General features: G+C 39.7%; 1 protein-coding gene across 1 annotated transcript in view; it reads left to right on the forward strand.

The window, feature by feature from the left end:
- The window catches only part of LOC122421018 (zinc finger protein 211-like), a 30,445-nt gene extending 12,127 nt beyond the window's left edge, over positions 1 to 18,318 (forward strand). Inside the window, exons 5-6 of the mRNA XM_043436721.1 lie at positions 15,663 to 15,789; positions 18,230 to 18,318. Coding sequence (XP_043292656.1) covers positions 15,663 to 15,789; positions 18,230 to 18,312 — 210 coding nt within the window. The 3' untranslated portion in view covers positions 18,313 to 18,318. The remainder of the gene's footprint in view (positions 1 to 15,662; positions 15,790 to 18,229) is intronic.
- The last annotated feature ends 2,461 nt before the right edge of the window (positions 18,319 to 20,779 follow it).

Raw genomic sequence — 20,779 nt, forward strand, 5'->3', positions numbered from 1 at the left:
AGTCAATAGAAATTTCCCAAATGAAACTGCAAAAAGAGTAAAGAATGAAAATGCAGAATGAAACATCCAAGGTCTATGAAACAATTACCAAAGATGTAAATGACACATAGTGGAAATACCAGAAGGAGAAGAGAGAGGAGCAGAAGAAATACTTCAAATAAAGGGCTGAGAATTTTCCAAAATTAATGATGTATACTAAACCACAGATCCAGGAAACTCAGAAAACTTGTAGCAAGATAAATACTAAACAATCTACACTTAGGCATGTCACATTCAAACTGTAGAAAATCCATTTAAAAAAGAATAGGATAAGAATTACACTGGAAACTGTGCATATAAGAAAAGACTGGAGTGAAATGTCTAAGAAAGAAGAAACACATTAATAACTTTGTTCAAAATAATTTTTAAAATGTATTGGGTATTTATAACACATGGGTAAGTGGGAACATGTTAGCAGTGTCATACGGGATTAGATAGAGGATTTGAGAATACTGTTACAGGGTATTTGTATTACCCATGAACTAATTTAGTGTAGTTTAAGAATGGACTTAGATTAGAAGGAAATATATATTGTAAACTCTGAGGTAATTACTAAAAATTTTTTTAAAAAGTATCATCAACATGTTAAGAGAGGAGAGAAAATAGAATGATACAAAATACTCAGTTAAAATCAGAGAAGACAGAAAAAAGAGGAAATTAAAAAAGTACAACAAACAAAACAGTTATAAACATGTTTTTAATCCAAATATATCAATAATTAATTTAAATGTGCATATCCTAAATATACCAACTATAGACTCAGAAACTGAAGAGGGGATAAAAAAACAAGATCCAATTGTATACTATCTATAAAAAACACTTTATTTTATTTATTTATTTAAAACACACTTTAAATATAAAGACCCTGATAGATATAAAGTTAAGGGATAAAGATACACCATGCTATCACTAATCAAAAGAAAGCAGGAGTTGCTATATTAACTCAGACTTCAGAGCAAGGGAATTTTCTTTAGAGGGGTATTACAGTATTACATAATGATAATGGAGTCAAATCTCTAAGAAGATATAAATAATCCTTACTCTGGATTTTGCTAGCAACAGAGGTTCAAACTATGTGAGGTAAGGAACATTTAAACTCAACTATAAGAAAACAACACAGTTGAAAAATGGGCCAAAGATCTGAACAAAAGAAGGTTATAGATAGAGCAAACAAGCATATAAAAAGATGCACATCATATGTCATTAGGGAACTGCAAACTAAAATATTAATAAGGTACCCACACACATCTTTTAGACTGAATATATGGTTTAAACCTGATAATACAAAAGTTTGGCAAGTACATAGAGCAACAGGGACTCTCATTCATTGCTACTGGGAATGCAAAATGGCAGAGCCAATTTTATGGGTTCCCCGACTCATGTGTTGAAGCCCCAACCCCCAATGTGACTGTATTTGGAGATAGGGCCTTTAAGGAGCTAAATAATTAAAGTTAAGTGAGGACAGAAGAGTAGAGCACTATTCCCATAGGACTGGTGTCCACATTAGAAGAGGAAGAGACACCACATCTATCTCTCCCTCCCTCCTTCTGTGCTCACACAGAGGAAGGCCATGTGAGCACAGAGTAAGAAGGTGGCCATCTGAAGCCAGGAAGAGAGTGCTTACAGAAACTGAATTTTCTGACGTCTTGATCTTGAATTTCTAGCTCCCAGGGCTGTAAGAAAATAAATTTTTGTTCTTTAAGCCACACAGTCTGTGGTATTTTGATATGGTAGCCCAAGCAGACTAATGCAGCCACTTTGCAAGACAGTTTGGCAATTTCTTTAAAAGTTGAAATAGTCTTGCCATACAATCCAGCAGTCATGCTGCTGTGTATTTACTGTACTGAGTTGAAAACTTACGTCCACACAAAAACTTGCATATGAATGTTTTTTGTAGCTTTAGTCATAATTTCCCCAAGCCAAAAGCAAATAAAGATGTCATTCTGTATGTGACTGAACTAAAAAACAACAATAATAACATACACACACAAAATGAACAAACAAAACTGTGGTACCTATATACAATGGAATTTGTTTTGTTTTTTTTTTAAAATGAATTATCAAGGCACAGCGGACATGGAGGTGTTTGTGTTTTTTTCTTAGCATAATAATGCCATTCATGTTGTTGCAAATGACAGGATTAGATTCTTTTTATGGCTGAGTAGTATTCCATTACATTCTTGATCCATTCATCCATTGACAAACATTTAGGTTGTTTTCATGTCTTGGCTATTGTCCGTAATGTTGCCATGAATATATGGGTGCATTTATTTTTTCAAATTAGTATTTTTGTTTTTTTCAGATAAATACCCAAAAGTGGAACAGCTGGGTTATATGGTACCTCTGTTTTTAAGGGAAATCCACATACTGTTGAGAGGGTTAACAGTCAGGTAGGAAGGCCAGAGGTCCCCAAGCGGTATGAGGAAATAAACTGCAAGTGGCTGATTTTTTTTCCCCTTGTCTTTACAAAATTAAAGGAGGCTCTTTTAATTCTGTGTTGTCATGACAACACGTGGTTCCGCCTGAACTTAACCTTGAGGGGCTACTGGCTCAACAAACCAATATTTCTTATGGAAATGTTTTTCTTAAGCTATGTTAATGGAATTAGGTATTTGCTTTGGAATCTGCCTTTTGTCAGATCGGTTCTGCCTAAAACTAACCGTATTCACAAACCTTGAGCTGATAATGGCTCAGCAAACCAGTACGTCTTACCCATGGAAATGTTTCTTTAAGTTATGTTAATGAAACTAAGCATTTGCTTGGACATCTGTCTTTTCCTCAAGATTCATGTCAGTTGTTTTATGGCTGGAGATGAGTCTGCTTGTGCCATTCTATCTCAAAATGCATGTTGTGGGAGAGGGGCCTGGTGCAACTCTCTCAGTCTTGAGGCGTATCTTTTATCTGATTAGCAACTTGCCAACAGGTATATAATGTCTTGCTAAAAACTAGCAAAGGGGTATCTTTTCTGCCCCCTTCTGATGTCTGTGTCAGAAGCTTTCTCTATCTCTTTTATACTTTAATAAAACTTTGCTACACAAAAGCTCCGAGTGATCAAGTCTTGTTTCTGGCCCGGGATCAAAATCCTCTCCTCTGGAGGTCACGAATCCCAGCATAGCTCACAGCTCACTGTTATGCCCGATGTCTGAATCCCCGAGCGGGAAGAGAGAAGGCTTCCAAGACAATGCAACTCGCAAAAAAGGGAAGTTTATTGCTGACTCGAGTCAGGGCTCACTGCCGCAACCAACGCAGTGGTGCAGGGTCAGAAAGCGCTGAGCCCGAGCTGTTACCCAATTTATAAGGTGTGCATAAGCAGTTGGTAGCTGGCTTAAGTGGATTGGTTACATGTTTGCAAAGTAATCTTATTGGCTCAAACCTTCACGGGCTTTTTTTCAAACTTGGGCGTTCGCGGGCTTTTCAGCTTTCCCCTGATAGGTTCCCTTTTCCTTACTGGGCGCATATTGATTGGCTGGCTCCAGGTGGCCTGATAATCATGTTACCCTGGAAAACCAGGCCTACTCCTAATCTAGGCTGCCTGTCATGGCGCAGCCTCACATTCCCCCCTGTCTTGTTGTTTCTGTGGAAGGCCCAATCATGGGTCTTCTATATCATCTGTGGGGGCAGTCGAATATTGAGATCTGAGTAACATTAGGTGGACGGACAGGCAGTGTGTTTTCCCTAACAACTCTCCCTTGAGAGACTTCATACTCAAGATGCTTTTTGGGAATTGGGGCGGAGGTCTCTTTCTTCTGTAACTTCTTCCTGCTGTGCCTGGGCGTAGGCCTGCCTAGCAGAGCAGAAGTCTCTCTATACCTGACCTAAGTTGGGGTGTTTTATATCTGAAACCAGCTTTTACTCTTGTAATAACAGCAACTTAGTTTGAAACTGTTGGCGCCTCTCAGAGATAAAATAGACAGGGGCCAAACAGGAGACCTAACAGGATGGTCATCACTGGTCCCCAGAAACAGGAGGCAACATTTGGGGTGATTGGCTGGTGGTCAAGCAACAGAGCTGTGTTCTAGGAATCTTGTGTTTAGTCTGAAGTTACCATCTTTCACCTGGGTGGGGGCTCCAGTTCTGCAGAAGAACTCAGACAGTGTTATGCATATTTCTTTGAGTAAGAACCAGGACCCGTCTCAAAGCTGTACCACTATTTGATTGTTTTCCCTCTGTTTCTGTATTTTTTCTCTTCCCTGATTAGCAATTGTTTGAATCTAACCTTTGGAACTCAGGGGAGGTCAAGGAGGCTGAATAAAGCCTATATTTTACAGTACAGCAGGTCTGTACTCCAGAGTCGCCACCCCACAGAGTCCTGCTCAGCTTTAATTTAGGGAACAGGGCAACTATGACTGTGATAATCTCTTGTCAAAATCGGGCATAGGACTGCCTCAGCCTGGAGAAGAGACACTGAATTGGAAGTATTCCTGAGTTCCAAGTCCTAGATTTGAGCCTTGTATGATTAAAATCTCAATCCCTTGGTCTGCCATTTTGTTGTAACATACCCAGTTAGTAGTAGCTAGAGGAGGGATAACTGGAGTTTTAATAGACAAAATAAATCTCTTTCTTTTAGAAGAATAGGCCTGAAACCCAGTCTGGACCTGGCACTTCAGGGAGACTTGTAGTCAGGTGGCCAGTTGCCTAGTTTTATAAAAAGTAAGGTAGAAGTTACTAGCTTCCAGCAGACATTGTTTTGAGAACGGTGGCATCTAAGCCTGACACGACTCAGAAAACTCAAGTGTTTAGCAATACAATGTCTAATCTGAAATTACACCCATAGTAACACCTGGTTATTTCTCAGGATGTCTGAACCATAGCTGAGTACTCTATTTTGACTTTTAATTGTAAAATTTTTTCTTTAATAGCCAAAGCAGATGACACCATTAATGATGTCAGTGTTTCTCTAGGTATGAGAAGATGCAAGAACTGGGACTCACAAAATCTCCTGAAAAGATCTAACTATCTGAAGGCCTGTTCTGCCAGTTTTTCCCAGAGCACGGAGCACCTCATTCCTGATCTTCACCCTGAACTCCTTTCAGGGCCGTTGAAAGTCAGCAGTTGCAGTGGCCATGATATAATCTCTGTAGATATAGATGGCAAGTGTCAATCTTCAGTTGGCAGAGCCCCTTTTTGCTCATAAACTTGACCATGATTTTGAGGGGGACATTTCATGACCATTTTATCCCACGGTGCTGAGAATGTCCATTCTCAGGTTTGGCAAAGATTTTGTTGACAGGCCACTCAATGTGCTGTTACTGGACTAGGCCATAAAACAGTATCCAAAATTCTCTGGACCACCTGTCTTACTAGCCTCTTGGTCCAGGAAAACATTCCCTCTTGTTGCTTTTTCTCATATCTAGAGTTACACTGCCATCATCATCGATCTCATAGGGAACTATATATTATTTTATCAGAGGCCTCAGTCACACATTTGGCACTGTAAGAAATAGCAATTTTGTAAAACAGGTGAAATACAAAGAACATAGCCAGCAGTACTAGTAAAGTCACAAGTAAGACTTAAGAGCTTCCATTAGATGTAGCCCAGTATATCCCAGGTCGTCTGACTTAGTCTACTCTGTACGAATCTTTATCTTTCAGGGAAATTATACATTGGCACCACCATCTATAAGGCATATAGCCCAGTTTTCTAGTGTTACTAGACTGATTATCCTTAGCATGATATAATTGTTTTCAACACAGAGGAGACTTTAAACCTAAATTACCATAGCCTGGTGTTATCTATATAAATCCATCTTATAATTGTGGGAGATTTCTTTTTCCTTTGTTGAAACTTTTTTGTTGCTCTGATTGAACTTGAGGAATAGAAAAAGACTCAAATTTATGGCCAGAGTCAGAGTAGGCATTATTAATTGGCCCAGTGAGGGGATCTCGTCTGGTAGTATCACAGTGACCTGAATATGACTATAATTTTTTTAAAGTAAATTTCCTCAGGGCCAACCAGTTAGAGTCTTGCAGTGGAGAAATTTACCAAGGTAACCCAGAACTAGATACAGGTAATTGGCCAAAAACCCAACAATTGGATTGATTTCTAAAACTGGCATAGAATCAGGCCTATGATAGAAAAGCATTTGATTTATATGCAAAGGTCTAAGAAGTCAAGAAAACATTATAAATGATCATACGAAGCAGATCCAGCATCTTGGGCAAGCTGTCTACCTCTGATGTTGCTGTCTTCTCATCCTGATGTAGTGTAGTTTCTCCTGTTTGAGCATCATTTAAAGGTGAGATCAGGTCAGCTGTCTTCTCTATAGACCAATCCAGTGTAGGGGCCTTTGGAAGTGGGAATTAATCTAAGAGTTAATTTCTCTTCAGTTTCATTGTGCATGAGCTAGTTAAGAGTACCTGATAAAAAGTCCTTCCATCCAGGTTGGAGACAGTCTCTTAAATTATGTCTTTTTCCAGTCCTGGTTGCAGGTCATGAGGCATCTGATCTTCATCCAAACATAGATTACTGAGATAAGCTTCAGAAACAAACTTTCACATTAATATCACATAACAGCAAAGAACTATCTGAGAAATGAGTCTTACTACATGCAGACCTCCATTAACAAACTGGGATTTAACATTTTTTTGAAATATCTTTTTCTCCCTAAAGTTACCCTCATTTTTATCAAGTACAACCAAATTAAGGCTAGTTTGCTTGCAAAATAGGTCTGTTTTCACTAATTTTGGTCTGATGATTTATATAACCATAATTGATCATAGACTTTTTATTTTGCTGAAACACTTATTGGATCTCAGACTGAACTTTTAATATAAAACAGGGCTGGGAAACTCACACCAAAGGCTTATCACAGATTTTGCCTAACAAATCTAGGTGAACTCTTTTCTTTTTAAGGTCTCAAAAATTCCTTGAGATTTTTGTACCTGTTAGTGAGATAACCTTCTTAGCTCATTTGATAAACTTACTGGAAACCTAAGAGTTTCAAATTTCTGGAGGAGTCAGATAGAGAGAAAATATAATTGTTTTGTTTATAACATGTAATTTTACCAAATTATTCTTATAACTAGTTTGAGAGGAAGGTTTTTCCTATTCCCGGAAAACACACGATTTAAACCTGTAATTTCTCAGATAGAAACCATAAAAGTTATAAGCATATTCGCTGGTTCATTCAGTCCTTTGTTAACTTTTGTGAAGTCATCAGGTTTTTCATTAGAATACCAAGACGTATCAAAATGTTAAGAACTCCATATACTTTCTAGGATATCTGTATTAGTAATTTTTCATACATTATAACCTGAGCGGATTTATTACTCATTTGATAATCTTTTTCATGTAATTTAACCAACCAAATAAACAGTTTAATATCCCTCTTTGGGATGTTTCAGGAGCCCTCTGAAACACTCCAAAGTTAGCTAGATGTCAAAGGAACTTCAGAAGAATTCGATTTAGGAAGTTTTATCGAAAAGATCAATTAAAAGCTTTAGAACATTTGGTCAGATTTAGTCAATGTTGATGGGTGTATCATTTAGCTTGTTGATATGTCACAATGGGCGTAAATACCAAGGCTCAAGGTCTAGTGAAAGTCAGCTCAGCTATCTTGGACCTAATTGGCTCTTAAGCAGTTTTCTTACAACCATGTCATTCCTAACAAAATTCACTTATCTAACTAATTGTAATCCAATTTTAGAAAATCCTGATCATGCATAACTCTTTTTACTATTTTTTCATACTTTACTGAAAGCACACTTCCTGCTTTCCTTTAGCAATCAAGAGCTAACTTTTATATTAGCATTTTATAGATTGGTGAGCATAAATACCAGTGATAATTTCTAAAACTCTTGCTTTCTTAAAACATTTTAGGATGGCATGGAACATTATTCATTTATAGTCCCAAATCTCTTTAGTTTTTCTGCAAAAGGAAATCAGTGTTTAGTAGTAAATGTTTCAAAATCTTATTTCATTTGGAAATGACATAATTATTTAATAGACTTCCAATACTTAGTTTAGCACAACCCTTAGAAATTCAAGTTAAGCCAATCTGGGGAGACCATTGTAGACAGATATTCTTAAAGAATAATTATTCTTAATAGAGTTTATATACAAACTCATACCTCATTTACATTTTTTAGAAGTTTTTTCACTCGAGGTAATTTCCTTGTTGACAAACTTGTAATAGGTATAATATTTAACTTATATTAAACCTAGGTACAACAAAAATATTCTACTTGATGTTAATTACTCTAAGACATGTCTATATTAGATAGGTCAACAAACAAACATTAATATCAGGTATTTAGTACTGAATATTTCCCAGTTCACCTAAACCTGGAATTTATTGTTTAATTTAGAATTATTTGATTTGTAAGCGCTTACCCCTTTTTTTAAGCCAATTAAATAGAGCTCATTTACAAATTAACCTAAAAAAATATTTCCCAGAGACAAAGACATACCAAAACATATTTAGACAGACACAGTGCAAGATCTAGCTTCATTTTCTAAGTTTGGTCATAAATTAGATATTACAATATAAAATTTACTAGTTTATAAAAAAAGTTGAAATAAATAACATTTTTAAAGGCTTTTTTTTTTTCCTTTTTCTCTCAGTCTCAGGAGTTAGAGATGGTCTAGATAAATGTTCCTGAGAGCCGTGCTCTCACGGCACAGGAAAAGAAAATCAAGTTCTAACAAAATGGCAGCAGGTCTAAATGGTGGCCAGACAAAGCAAAATGGCTGTCACAAATCACAACACAGAACAGAGTTAAAACACACACATATAAACCTGGCAGTCCTCATCAGACACTCCCTTAAATACAAGAATACAGTCTTTCAGAAAACCTTCTATAGAGACACAAAACTTCAGATGTCTTCAAAGATTTCAAAAGGAGGAAAGGAAGCCAGGTTGAAAGAAGGAGGAGGAGGAGGTGGGAAAGGGGGGCAAAAGGGGTGGACTTACAGACATCTCCTGCCACCTACAGACACCCAGGCGTTACAGGACTTTTCCCTGGGCTTCCAGAAAAGGGAGACCAGAGACAAGGCCGGCACACACACAAACACGGAGAGCCAAAGACAAACACACGGACAAAGAAACGTCGGCCAACAACACAGCGCTGGGTTTTCGGGCCCCCTGAATTCTCTTGCCTCCCGGTAGCAGATTCACCTTACCGAATGGCATCCGCTGTTCACCAGATTCGGGATCAGGAGAGGAACTCCCCCTCCCGCAGAGCTGGCAGCCTTCCAGCGCGCTCGCTGGCCTCGGTCTTGCGCCGGCTGGAACGTCCAATCCGTTCCCCCTTTATAGAAAGCTTTCTCCTGCGCCAGATACCTTCCTGCTTTTCAGCAGGGCCTCGGATTTTACACTGGACTTTCCTGAACTGTCTGAGCACCGGTGCTATTATTTATCCTTCCCCTCTGTCCTGAAAGTGTTCTCCCTCCCCGGTCAAGGGATCCTGGATGAGCCCCCAAATGTTATGCCCGATGTCTGAATCCCCGAGCGGGAAGAGAGAAGGCTTCCAAGACAATGCAACTCGCAAAAAAGGGAAGTTTATTGCTGACTCGAGTCAGGGCTCACTGCCGCAACCAACGCAGTGGTGCAGGGTCAGAAAGCGCTGAGCCCGAGCTGTTACCCAATTTATAAGGTGTGCACAAGCAGTTGGTAGCTGGCTTAAGTGGATTGATTACATGTTTGCAAAGTAATCTTATTGGCTCAAACCTTCACGGGCTTTTTTTCAAACTTGGGCGTTCGCGGGCTTTTCAGCTTTCCCCTGATAGGTTCCCTTTTCCTTACTGGGCGCATATTGATTGGCTGGCTCCAGGTGGCCTGATAATCATGTTACCCTGGAAAACCAGGCCTACTCCTAATCTAGGCTGCCTGTCATGGCGCAGCCTCACACTCACGGCTGCAACCTTTTGCTGTTTTCCATAGTGGCTACACCAATCTGCAGTCCCACTAACAGTGTACAAGGGTTTCCCTTTCTCCACGTCCTCTTTAACATTTGTTATTTCTTGTCTTTTCAATAATAGCCATTCTAACAGTGTAAGATGATGTCTCATGCTTTTGATTTACATTTTCCTTGTAATTCCCTGTACATCTTTTCAAGTGCCTGTTGGCCATCTGTTTGTTCTTTTTAGAAGAATATTCAGATCCTCTGCCCATGTTTTAATTGGGTTGTTTGTTTTCCTGTTGTGACATGTATGAATTCTTTACATATTTTGGATGTTAACCCCTTATCAGATCACTGTATGATTTCACTCATATGTGGACTCTAAAAACAAACAAATGAACAAAATAAAAGTCAAATGCAGAAATAAGATTAGTGGTTAGCAGAGGGGAATGGGGATGTGGAATGGGCAAAATGGATGAAGAGAGTCAGTTGTATGGTCATGGATGGCAACTGGACTTGTGGTGGTGATCACTTTGCAGTTTGTACAGATATTGAATTATAATGCTGTACACCTGAAGCTTATTACTGTTTTTTTTTTTTTAAAGAACCACCTGGAGGGCTTGTTAACACAGCGATTGCTGAGCTCCATCACCAGAGTCTCTGCTTCAGTAGGCCTGGGGTGGGAACCAAGAAATTACATTTCAAACAAGTTCCTGTGTTATGCTGATGCTTTTGGCTCAGGACCACACTTTGAGCATGACTTCTGTAGGCCAAGGTATTTGCATATTTTTTTGTGCAGATTGTAGTGTTGAGTGAATATGATGCACTAATAATGCAATACCAGGACAAAACAAAACAAAATTCAGCTTGTTTTGCTGCACTTTTATTCTAAATAACATCTACTCTCTCTTTTGATGACAAGATTTGTCTTCTTTCCCCAAGAGAGATTTAAGAGGCATTACAATTAAATGTAATTTTTGGACTTGTTCGGATGATGAACTGAACAAATTCACAATATATTCCCATCCTTGGTATAATCAGGAAATTTTAAGTATGGACTGAGTATTTATTAGGAATCTTTTTTATTTTTTAGGTATAATAATGGTATTGTGGTTGTATTTTTTAAAATGTTCTTATACAGATGCATACTATTTTCCTTAAACTGCTCCAACTAGGAAAAAAATGGAGGTGACAGATGAAACAAGGGTAGCAAAAATTAGGATAAATGTTGAAACTGAATGATGTGTACATGGGGACTCATTGAATTCTGTTCTTCTTGTAAAATTGCAACCCCACGGACTGCAGCCCACCAGGTTCCTCCATCCGTGGGATTTTCCAGGAAGGAATACTGGAGTGGGTTGCCATTTCCTTCTCCAGAAAATCTCCTGGACCCAGGGATTGAACCTGGGTTTCCTGCACTGCAGGCAGACTCTTTACCCACTGAGCTACCAGGGAAGCCCATGTAGTATATTCCTATATGCAAATTGCTAAGTGGAAGAAGCTGTTCTGAAAAGACAACTTTATGATTCTAATTCTGTGATGTTTGGTAAAAGACAGAACTATAGATACAGTAAGTTCAGTGGTTGCTGGGAGTTGAGGGGAAGTTGGGAGGGATGAATATATAAAGCACAGGGGGTTTTTATAGCTATGAATCTATTCTCTGTGATACTGTCATATATTTGTCAAAACCCATAGAACTGTATAGCACAAAAAGTGAACCTTAATGTATGCAAACTAAAATAACAATTTATCAGATTGAGGGATCACAGAAAATAATACAGAGTGCAATCGGAGAATCTGTGTTATGAATTATGACACAACCTCATGGGAGGAAATGGGGGAAAGGCGCTGATTGTGGAAATGAGTGAGATTATAAGAGTAAAGACAAAATGAACTGCAAATACGCACTTTAGATGATAAAGTTGTTCCCACAGGAGTACAGGTTAACATTTCCAATACCACTCTATAATATATGTACTGGAATTGAGCTATTAAGTAAATGGGTGCTGAATGGTAGGAGCCAGGAGTGTCACTGTTGAAGCAGGAATTTACAGATGAGCAAAGGAAGGAGATTAGAATGATTCATGATCCATGTTGGTAGTGGATTACAGTGGAGATGTCAGTAAGAACTCATGTTTAATTTAATATAGATACAGATGGTGTATACAGATACAGATTAGTATATACACATACTTCTTTGTTTTGTTAGCTGAGAGAGCCTAAAGCAAAGACATCCCAGTAACAGTTAGAACACCTAGTGGCCAGATCTTGATTCTAATACAATTCTCTAATAAAATGAATCAAGGCTCCTTGGATAAATGGCTGAATCTAGGACTGGGGCAAGATACATGGAGTTCTTAGTAATGCCAGAAAGTAAGGTACTCCCCAAGCCCCCACAATTATGGGAGCATGTCAAAGAGACACAGGAAACCAACTGAAAGAGCTCCCATTAGCCAGAGAGGGAACAATCTGAGCATATGTATATATATATATATATATATATATATGTATGTATGTATATGTGTATATATATGTATGTATGTGTATATAGTATACATATGTATATGTATATATACATATGTGTGTATGTATACATATGTATATATATGTGTATATATATATATACACATATATGTGTATATATATATATATATATATAATTTTATCCAATTTTTCTCTATTTCTTTGCATTGTTCACTTAAGAAGGCTTTCTTATCTCTCCTTGCTGTTCTCAGGAACTCTGCATTCAGTTGGGTATATCTTTCCCTTTCTCCTTTGCCTTTCTTAATGACCTGGATAACCACAATGGTGTGGTCATTCACTTAGAACCAGACATCCCGGAGTGTGAAGTCAAGTGGGCCTTAGGAAGCATCACTATGGACAAAGCTAGTGGAGGTGATGGAATTCCAGCTGAGCTATTTCAAGTCCTAAAAGATAATGCTGTTAAAGTGCTGCATTCAATATGTCAGCAAACTTAGAAAACTCAGCAGTGGCCCCAGGACTGGAAGAGGTCAGTTTTCATTCCAATCCCAAAAAAGGGCAATACCAAAGAATGTTTAAGCTACTGTACACTTGTGTTTGTCTCACATGCTGGCAAGATATTGCTCAAAATTCTTCAAGCTAGGCTTCAGAAGTACATGAACCAAGAACTTCCAGATGTACAATCTGGATTTAGAAAAGGCAGAGGAATCAGAGATTGAATTGCCAACAACTGTTGGATCATAGAAAAAGCAAGAGAATTTCAGAAAAACATCTAATTCTGGTTTTATTCAGTTTGTTGTGACTGTGTAGATCACAATAAACTGTGGAAAATTCTTAAAGAGATAAGAATACCAGACCACCTGACCTGCCTCCTGAGAAACCTGTATGCAGGTCAAGAAGCAAAAGTTAGAACCGGACATGGAACAATGGACTGGTTCAAAATTGGGAAGGGAGTATGTCAAGGCTGCATATTGTCACTGTGCTTATTAACTTATATGCAGAATACATCATGTGGAATGCTGGGCTGGATGAATCACAGGCTGGAATCAAGATTGTCAGGAGAAATATCAACAACCTCAGATATGAAGATGATACCACTCTAATGGCAGAAAGGAAAGAGGAACTAAAGAGCCTTTGATGAGGGTGTAAGAGGAGAGTGAAAAATCTGGCTTAAAATTCAACATTCAAAAACCTAAAATTATGGCATCTGGTCCCACCACTTCATGGCAAATAGATGAGGGAAAGTGGAAACAATGACAGACTTTGTTTTCTTGGGCTCCAAAATCACTGTGGACAGTGACTGCAGCCATTAAATTAAAAGACACTTGCTCCTTGGAAGAAAAGCTATGACAAACCTAGACAGTGTATATAAAAAGCAGAGGCATCACCTTGCTGACAAAGGCCCATATAGGCAAAGCTCTGGTTTTTCCAGTAGTCATGTACCAATTTGAGAATTGGACTGTAAAGAAGACTGAGTGCCAAAGAACTGATGTTTTCAAACTGCGGAATTGGAGAAGACAGTTAAGAGTTCCTTGGACTACAAGGAGATCAAACCAGTCAATTCTAAAGGAAATCAACTCTGAATATTCATTGGAAGGACTAATGCTGAAGCTCTAGTACTTTGGCCATCTGATGTGAAGAGCCCATTCATTGGAAAAGACCCCAGTGCTGGGGAAGATTGATAGCAGGAGGAGCAGGGGATTACAGAGTACGAGATGGTTAGATGGCATCACCGCCTTAATGGACATAAGTTTGAGCAAACTCCAGGAGATAGTGAAGGACAAAGAAGCACGGCGTGCTGCAATCCATGGGGTTCCTAAGAGTTGGACATGACTTAGCGACTGAACAACAATGAACAACAATATATATACAATTATACCTCAAAGTACAAAGGTATATGAATACATATTTATATAAATAGATTATTGAAGAAGTTAATAAATGGGGAATAAAAGACAAATCTTCAGTGCTGAAGAATTCCAAAAATCTTAGTAGACACTCCACACTAAAGGAGAGGGAGTATAACTTCCCACTTTCTAAGAGTACAGTATGGACACTAGGGAAAACAGTAATTACAGTGGAGAACCCTGACAAACACTACTTCAGCCAAGTAATCAGTCAAATTCAACAGGCAGGCATAAATCATGTTGATAGTTTGCATCCTTCTGTGATCTTCTCCCTCCACCCATAAGGCCTTGAGAATAATCCCATAATCATGAGAAAAACAATTAAGTTCCAGTAGAGAGGCATCGTACAACACACCTGACCAATACTCCTCAAAACTCTCAAGATCATCAAAAACAAGCATTGTTTCTGAGAAACTGTCACAACCAAGAGGAGCCTGAGATACTAATGCAGTGTGGTATCTTGGATGGGGTTCTAGAACAGAAAAATGACATTAGATAAATACTAAGATAGAATGAACTATGGACTTTAGTTAATATATCAATATTGGTTCAGTATTTGTAACAAATATTCCAATGAATGTAAGATGTTAATAATAGGGGAAACTGGGGAAGAAGGTGGTAAATATGGGAATTTTCTATTATCTGCTGACTTTTTCTGTAAGTCTGATATGGTTCTGAGGAATATAATTATTACTAATTACAAAAAAAGAAGAAACTTCCAAACTCTTCAACACACACAAAAACACACATATTGAGTCCTTACACAAGCCATTCACTCCAGTGTTTGCATTTGCAATATTTTTTTCTTTAATTCTCACAACAGCCTTGTGAAGTGGGAACTATTGCTATATTTATGGGTAAGTTGAGGCTCAAAGAAATGAAGTGCTTTCCCCAAGATCATGTAACCTGGCAAACTTTTGTTTCTAGAGGCTGGACTGAAAACCTAGGAATCTGGGTCCAGACCAGGGACTTTAGACACTTTAACACAACCTGTGAAGCCGTCAGCATGGTGCTGACACACAGTGAGGACAAGTGAGGCTCAGCTGCTGCCACCATGCTGGAATTTTTATCTTATTTTCCCATCTTATCTTATTTTCCCATGCTCTGACATGCCAGAGCACTTGCTGTCTGCTCCTTATAGTCCTATGGACTTGTCCGAAACTTGTGTTCTCCAACATCGTCCCCCATGGATGGCTTTTCTCTCTGGCACATCCACATTATGCCCAAAGGCAGCTTCTGCCGCCATGTTGAACACAGTGCAGAGCCTGGCTCCCTACTGTGCTTGGTGTTTAGGGCCTTGAGTCTCTCTGCAGCGTTAGCAGTGACCAAGAAATAGGTTCTAATCTCATCCCAAAGTTTCAAAGTCATTGTGGCTGTCTCTGTTTAACTTTCCAGATATTGATGATCCTCAAGTATTTGGCTATGACCTTCACTTGGGAGGAGTGGGGGCAATTGGATCTGGCACAGAGGACCCTGTATTGGGAGGTAATGCTGGAGACCTGCAGACTCCTGGTCTCACTGGGTAAGGGTCCACCTGCCTCCTCTGTGGGGAACCCACAGCCTCTTTCCTCATTATACCCTCTCACTTCAGTCCTGACTGGTAGACAAGGCCTCTGAAGTCCACCCTCCCTCCCTCCTACCCATAACTCCTGCTGCATCCCTGTTCCGCCTCTTCTTTCCTGGTCTCCCTGTGTCTAGCCAGGCACCACAAGGGGCCAAAAATCAGGAAGCAAAATCAAGAACTAAACCAAGCTCATCCTCACTCCAATACCTAGCCCAGGCTGGCCTCAGCCTGAGGCCCTTATTCCAGATTCTCACTGGAACAAAACTCAATGGTCAAGCTATGTTGGGTTAAAGTGAAGTCGCTCAGTCGTGTCCAAATCTTTGTGACCCCATGGACTGACTATAGCCTACCAGGCTTCTCCGTCCATGGGATTTTCCAGGCAAGAGTACTGGAGTGGGTTGCCATTTCCTTCTCTAGGGGATCTTCCCCACCCAGGGATTGAACCCGGGTCTCCCTCATTGTAGGCAGATGCTTTACCATCTGAGCGACCAAGGAAATTGGCGTTATGTTGGGTTAAGTGTCCCCATAACCCAGTAAGCAGGGGCTGGAGATGAGGGGCTGTTCCCACAGAGTCCACAAGCCAGGCAAGCCATGCCTGCACATAATATTGAGTAGAGTTCCATGTGCTATACAATAAGTCCTTGTTGGTTAGCCATTTTGAATATAGCAGTAGGCACATGACTTTCCCAAACTCCCTAATTATCCCTTCCCCCTGGCAACCGTAAGTTTGTTTTTTAAGACTGTGAGTCTCTTTCTGTTTTGTAAGTAAGTTCATTTGTATCATTTCTTTTCAGATTCCACATATAAGAGATGTTATATGATATATCTGTGTGAGAAGTCTTTGATGCCTCCTCTAACTTTGGCTAATTTTCCTTTCAACACAAGGAGCAACCCCTGACTCAAAATGCCTGGAAGGACACATAAGCTTACTGGAATTTATAACATTATTCTGTTTTCATTATTATATTTTGATGCTACCTATTCATGAAAAGTGAAACTAGTTTCGTCATTTACACATGATACAAGATTCCCCTTCTGAAGAAGTCAATTGAAGTAAACAAAATATGGGTCAACTTTTTAACAAAAGCAGTTGTTAATAGTGGGCAGAACTAATGGTCTCTGAGCACTCACACCCCTTGTCAGCCCCTATTCCTGATAAGACGCTCTCCACCCCACTAACTTAATTTTCACAGTACCTTTTGCTCACTCTAAACCTATTTCTCTCCCCTCCAGGAAGCTGCTGCCCAAAGACAACTGTAACAGTTTTTAGCATGAGTTATTACTTAAATATGTTTATTTATTTCAGGTATAATTATATTCAAGAAAATGTACCATCTCCAGTGTCTAACTCAATTGTATTAATATATTTTTCTGTGTACCCACTCATATGACTTCCACCTAGATCAAGTTGTGGAGTACTTTTCACCCCAAAGCAGGTTTTCCCCACTGTCTCTCAGTTGGTTCCCCACCAAAGACACTACTCTTTAGGGTCATTGCTGACCTCCACACCAAGATGTTGGATTGAAACTGTTCTGGGTCATTACATAAACGGAATCACACAGGGTGCACTGCTTTGTGTCCAGGGTCTTTCACTCAACAGGCTTTTTGTGAGATTCATAGTATAAGGATTAATTTCTGCCCTGAGACTGTTGATGCAAATGTCTTCTGGTTTATACGGAGTCCCTTTGTCTCACTTTGCACCATCACAAATCATAACTTCCGAATAGCAAAACTTTCAACATTTTCCAAATAAAACGAAAGTGGTCGGACAGTCAGGCATCAGTTGACCTATACAGTGCTTTACAGTTCTCCCTGGGTACCTGAATCACTTGGAGAGCTTTTAAAGCATTCACATCCAGGCTTCTTCCCCAGAGATTTGGTTCCATTTGGTTAATGATCAAAACCAGGCATCCCCAAGTAGTTCTGATACCCAGGGAGGTTGAAACACTGACTTAGGTTAATGAGAAAATAACTTCCAAGAAAAAGGTGTCACCTCCCTGGGGTCCCGTGGCTGTGCATAAAGGGAAGGGGCCCCTTGAATTGGTTCCTGTGGGATGGAGATCAAGGGGAATAGGTGTTAGGTAGATAGCTATCTCTACCCTCTGCAGCATTTTGGTCCAAGGATGGCATTTGTACTCTTGGTTTCTTTACATGTGTGGGATAAAGCTCATTCCAAGCTCTCATCCTTGAATATCATACTGAATAGAGAGGATCATTTGTACCTTTTCCCTGGAGAAGGGAATGGCAACCCATTCCAGTATTCTGGTCTGGAGAATTCCATGGACAGAGGAACCTGGCAGGCTACAGTCCATGGGCTTACAAAGAGTTGGACACAACTGAGTAACTAACACTTTTGTACCTTTACTCGAACACTGCTGTCCTATTTTTCCATGATCAGGGTATCCTGTTCCCAAACCAGAACTGATCCATCTGCTGGAGAATGAGCAAAATCTATGCTTGGTGAAGAGAGGCTTCTCCTAAAGTTCCTGTCCAGGTGAGTGACCAATGGTCAGCAGGTGAGGGCATCAATAGAGGGTCACTGGGAAGTCTCTTATTGTGACCTGCCTGGGGGCCTGGTGGCCATGGAGCCCTTTGACCTGTCCTCACCCAGTTACACACTTCCTCATTACTTGAGGAGGACTAGGTTGTATTTTCATTCCAATCCCAAAGAAAGGCAATGCCAAAGAATGCTCAAACTACCGCACAATTGCACTCATCTCACATGCTAGTAAAGTAATGCTCAAAATTCTCCAAGCCAGGCTTCAATAGTATGTGAACTGTGAACTTCCATATGTTCAAGCTGGATTTAGAAAAGGCGGAGGAACCAGAGATCAAATTGCCAACATCTATTGGATCACTGAAAAAGCCAGAGAGTTCCAGAAAAACATCTGTTTCTGCTTTATTGACTTGTCAATGCCTTTGACTGTGTGGGTCACCACAAACTGTGGAAAATTCTGAACAATATGGGAATACCAGACCACCTGACCTGCCCCTTGAGAAATCTGTGTGCAGGTCAGGAAGCAACAGTTGGAACTGGACATGGAACAACAGAGTGGTTCCAAATCAGGAAAGGAGTATGTCAAGGCTGTATATTGTCACCTGCTTATTTAACTTACATGCAGAGTACATCATGAGAAACGCTGGGCTGGAGGAAGCACAAGCTGGAATTAAGATTGCTGGGAAAAATATCAATAACCTCGGATATGCAAATGACACCACCCTTAGGGCAGAAAGCAAAGAAGAGCTAAAGAACTTCTTGATAAAAGTGTAAAAGTTGGCTTAAAGCTCAACATTCAGAAAACTAAGATCATGGCATCTTGTTCCATCACTTCATGGCAAACAGATGGGGAAACAGTGGAAACAGTGACAGACTATTTTTATGGGCTTCAAAATCACTGCAGATGGTGACTGCAGCCATGAAATTAAAAGACGCTTACTCCTTGGAAGAAAAGTTATCACCAACTTAGACAGCATATTAAAAATTTTGCAGAGACATTCCTTTGCCAACAAAGGTTCGTCTAATCAAGGTTATGGATTTTCCAGTAGTCATGTATGGATGTGAGAATTGGACTATAAAGAAAGCTGAGTGCCAAAGAATCAATGCTTTTGAACTGTGGTGTTGGAGAAGACTCTTGAGAGTCCCTTGGACTGCAAGGAGATCCAACCAGTCCATCCTAAAGGAGATCAGTCCTGGGTGTTCATTGGAAGGACTGATGCTGAAGCTGAAACTCCAATAGTTTGGCCACCTGATGTGAAGAACTGACTCATTTGAAAAGACCCTGATGCTGGGAAAGATTGAAGGTGGGAGGAGAAGGGGATGACAGAGAATGAGATGGTTGGATAGCGTCACTGACTCAATGGACATGAGTTTGAGTAAACTCTGGGAGTTTGTGATGGACAGGAAGGCCTGGCATGCTGCAGTCCATGTGGTTGCAACGAGTTGGACATGACTGAGCAACTGAACTGAACTGAACTGAGGTTACATTAGGTAAAAGTCAGGCTATATGTTCCATACATTTGATATTAACACCTGGCTTTGTCTCTTCAGGTTTGTGACCATGGGGATGTTGAATGATCTCATGGGTATTGGAAATAAACCAATACTAGCTACTATAACAGAAACTATAATCTCAGCAGCTCAGCACAGGGAGTCTTGTTTTTGTTTTTTTTTTCTTTTCCTCATTCATGTCAGGATCTGAACAAGTTAGTGGGAAGCTCTGTATCACAGTTATTCAGAGAATAAGATACCTTTTATTGTCAACATAAGGTTTAACTTGGGCCTTCTTGGCATTCTTTGTCCAGCAGAGGGGGAAAGAGAGAGGAATGAAAGAAATCATACCCACTTATACACGTAACATTGCCATTGCCACTGCACTGACATTTCACTGACAAAACCTGGGCATTTAGCCACACCTGTATTCTCAGAGCTATGAAATGGCTTAGCTGTGTGCCCAAGGAGAAAAGAACATGGGTTTGGTGAACATCTACTTGGTCCGCTAAACTCAGTCTACATTTATAAAATGATAGTAATTATATTATTTCATTTTATCTCATTGGATTGTTTGAGGATCTAACTAGAAAATATGTAAACTGCATAGTATAGGACCTGACACATAGAGGCTCAAAAAATGTTAGCTATTTGTATTGATATCATGGATGTAATAACATTAATCATAATGACTAAGAGTAATATTACACATTTCCTTCAGGGCTCAGATGAAAAGAGCCTTTCTCTACCATTAATACCTCCATTTATGCTTGGTAACCACCATTACCCACATTCTTTATCAATTTATCTGTCCATATATACAGTCATTTTTCTGTTTGTCAATCAGACATTCAGAAGCAATCCTTTCCCCGTGTCATTGCTCTTGTTCTGTACAACCTTTAGGTGTCTCTGGCCTTACCCACATCTGGGCTGCTGAGGCACCTAACGCATTACTGGGTT

The sequence above is a fragment of the Cervus canadensis genome, chromosome 18 (assembly GCF_019320065.1).
Source record: "Cervus canadensis isolate Bull #8, Minnesota chromosome 18, ASM1932006v1, whole genome shotgun sequence".
Taxonomy (NCBI): domain Eukaryota; kingdom Metazoa; phylum Chordata; class Mammalia; order Artiodactyla; family Cervidae; genus Cervus; species Cervus canadensis.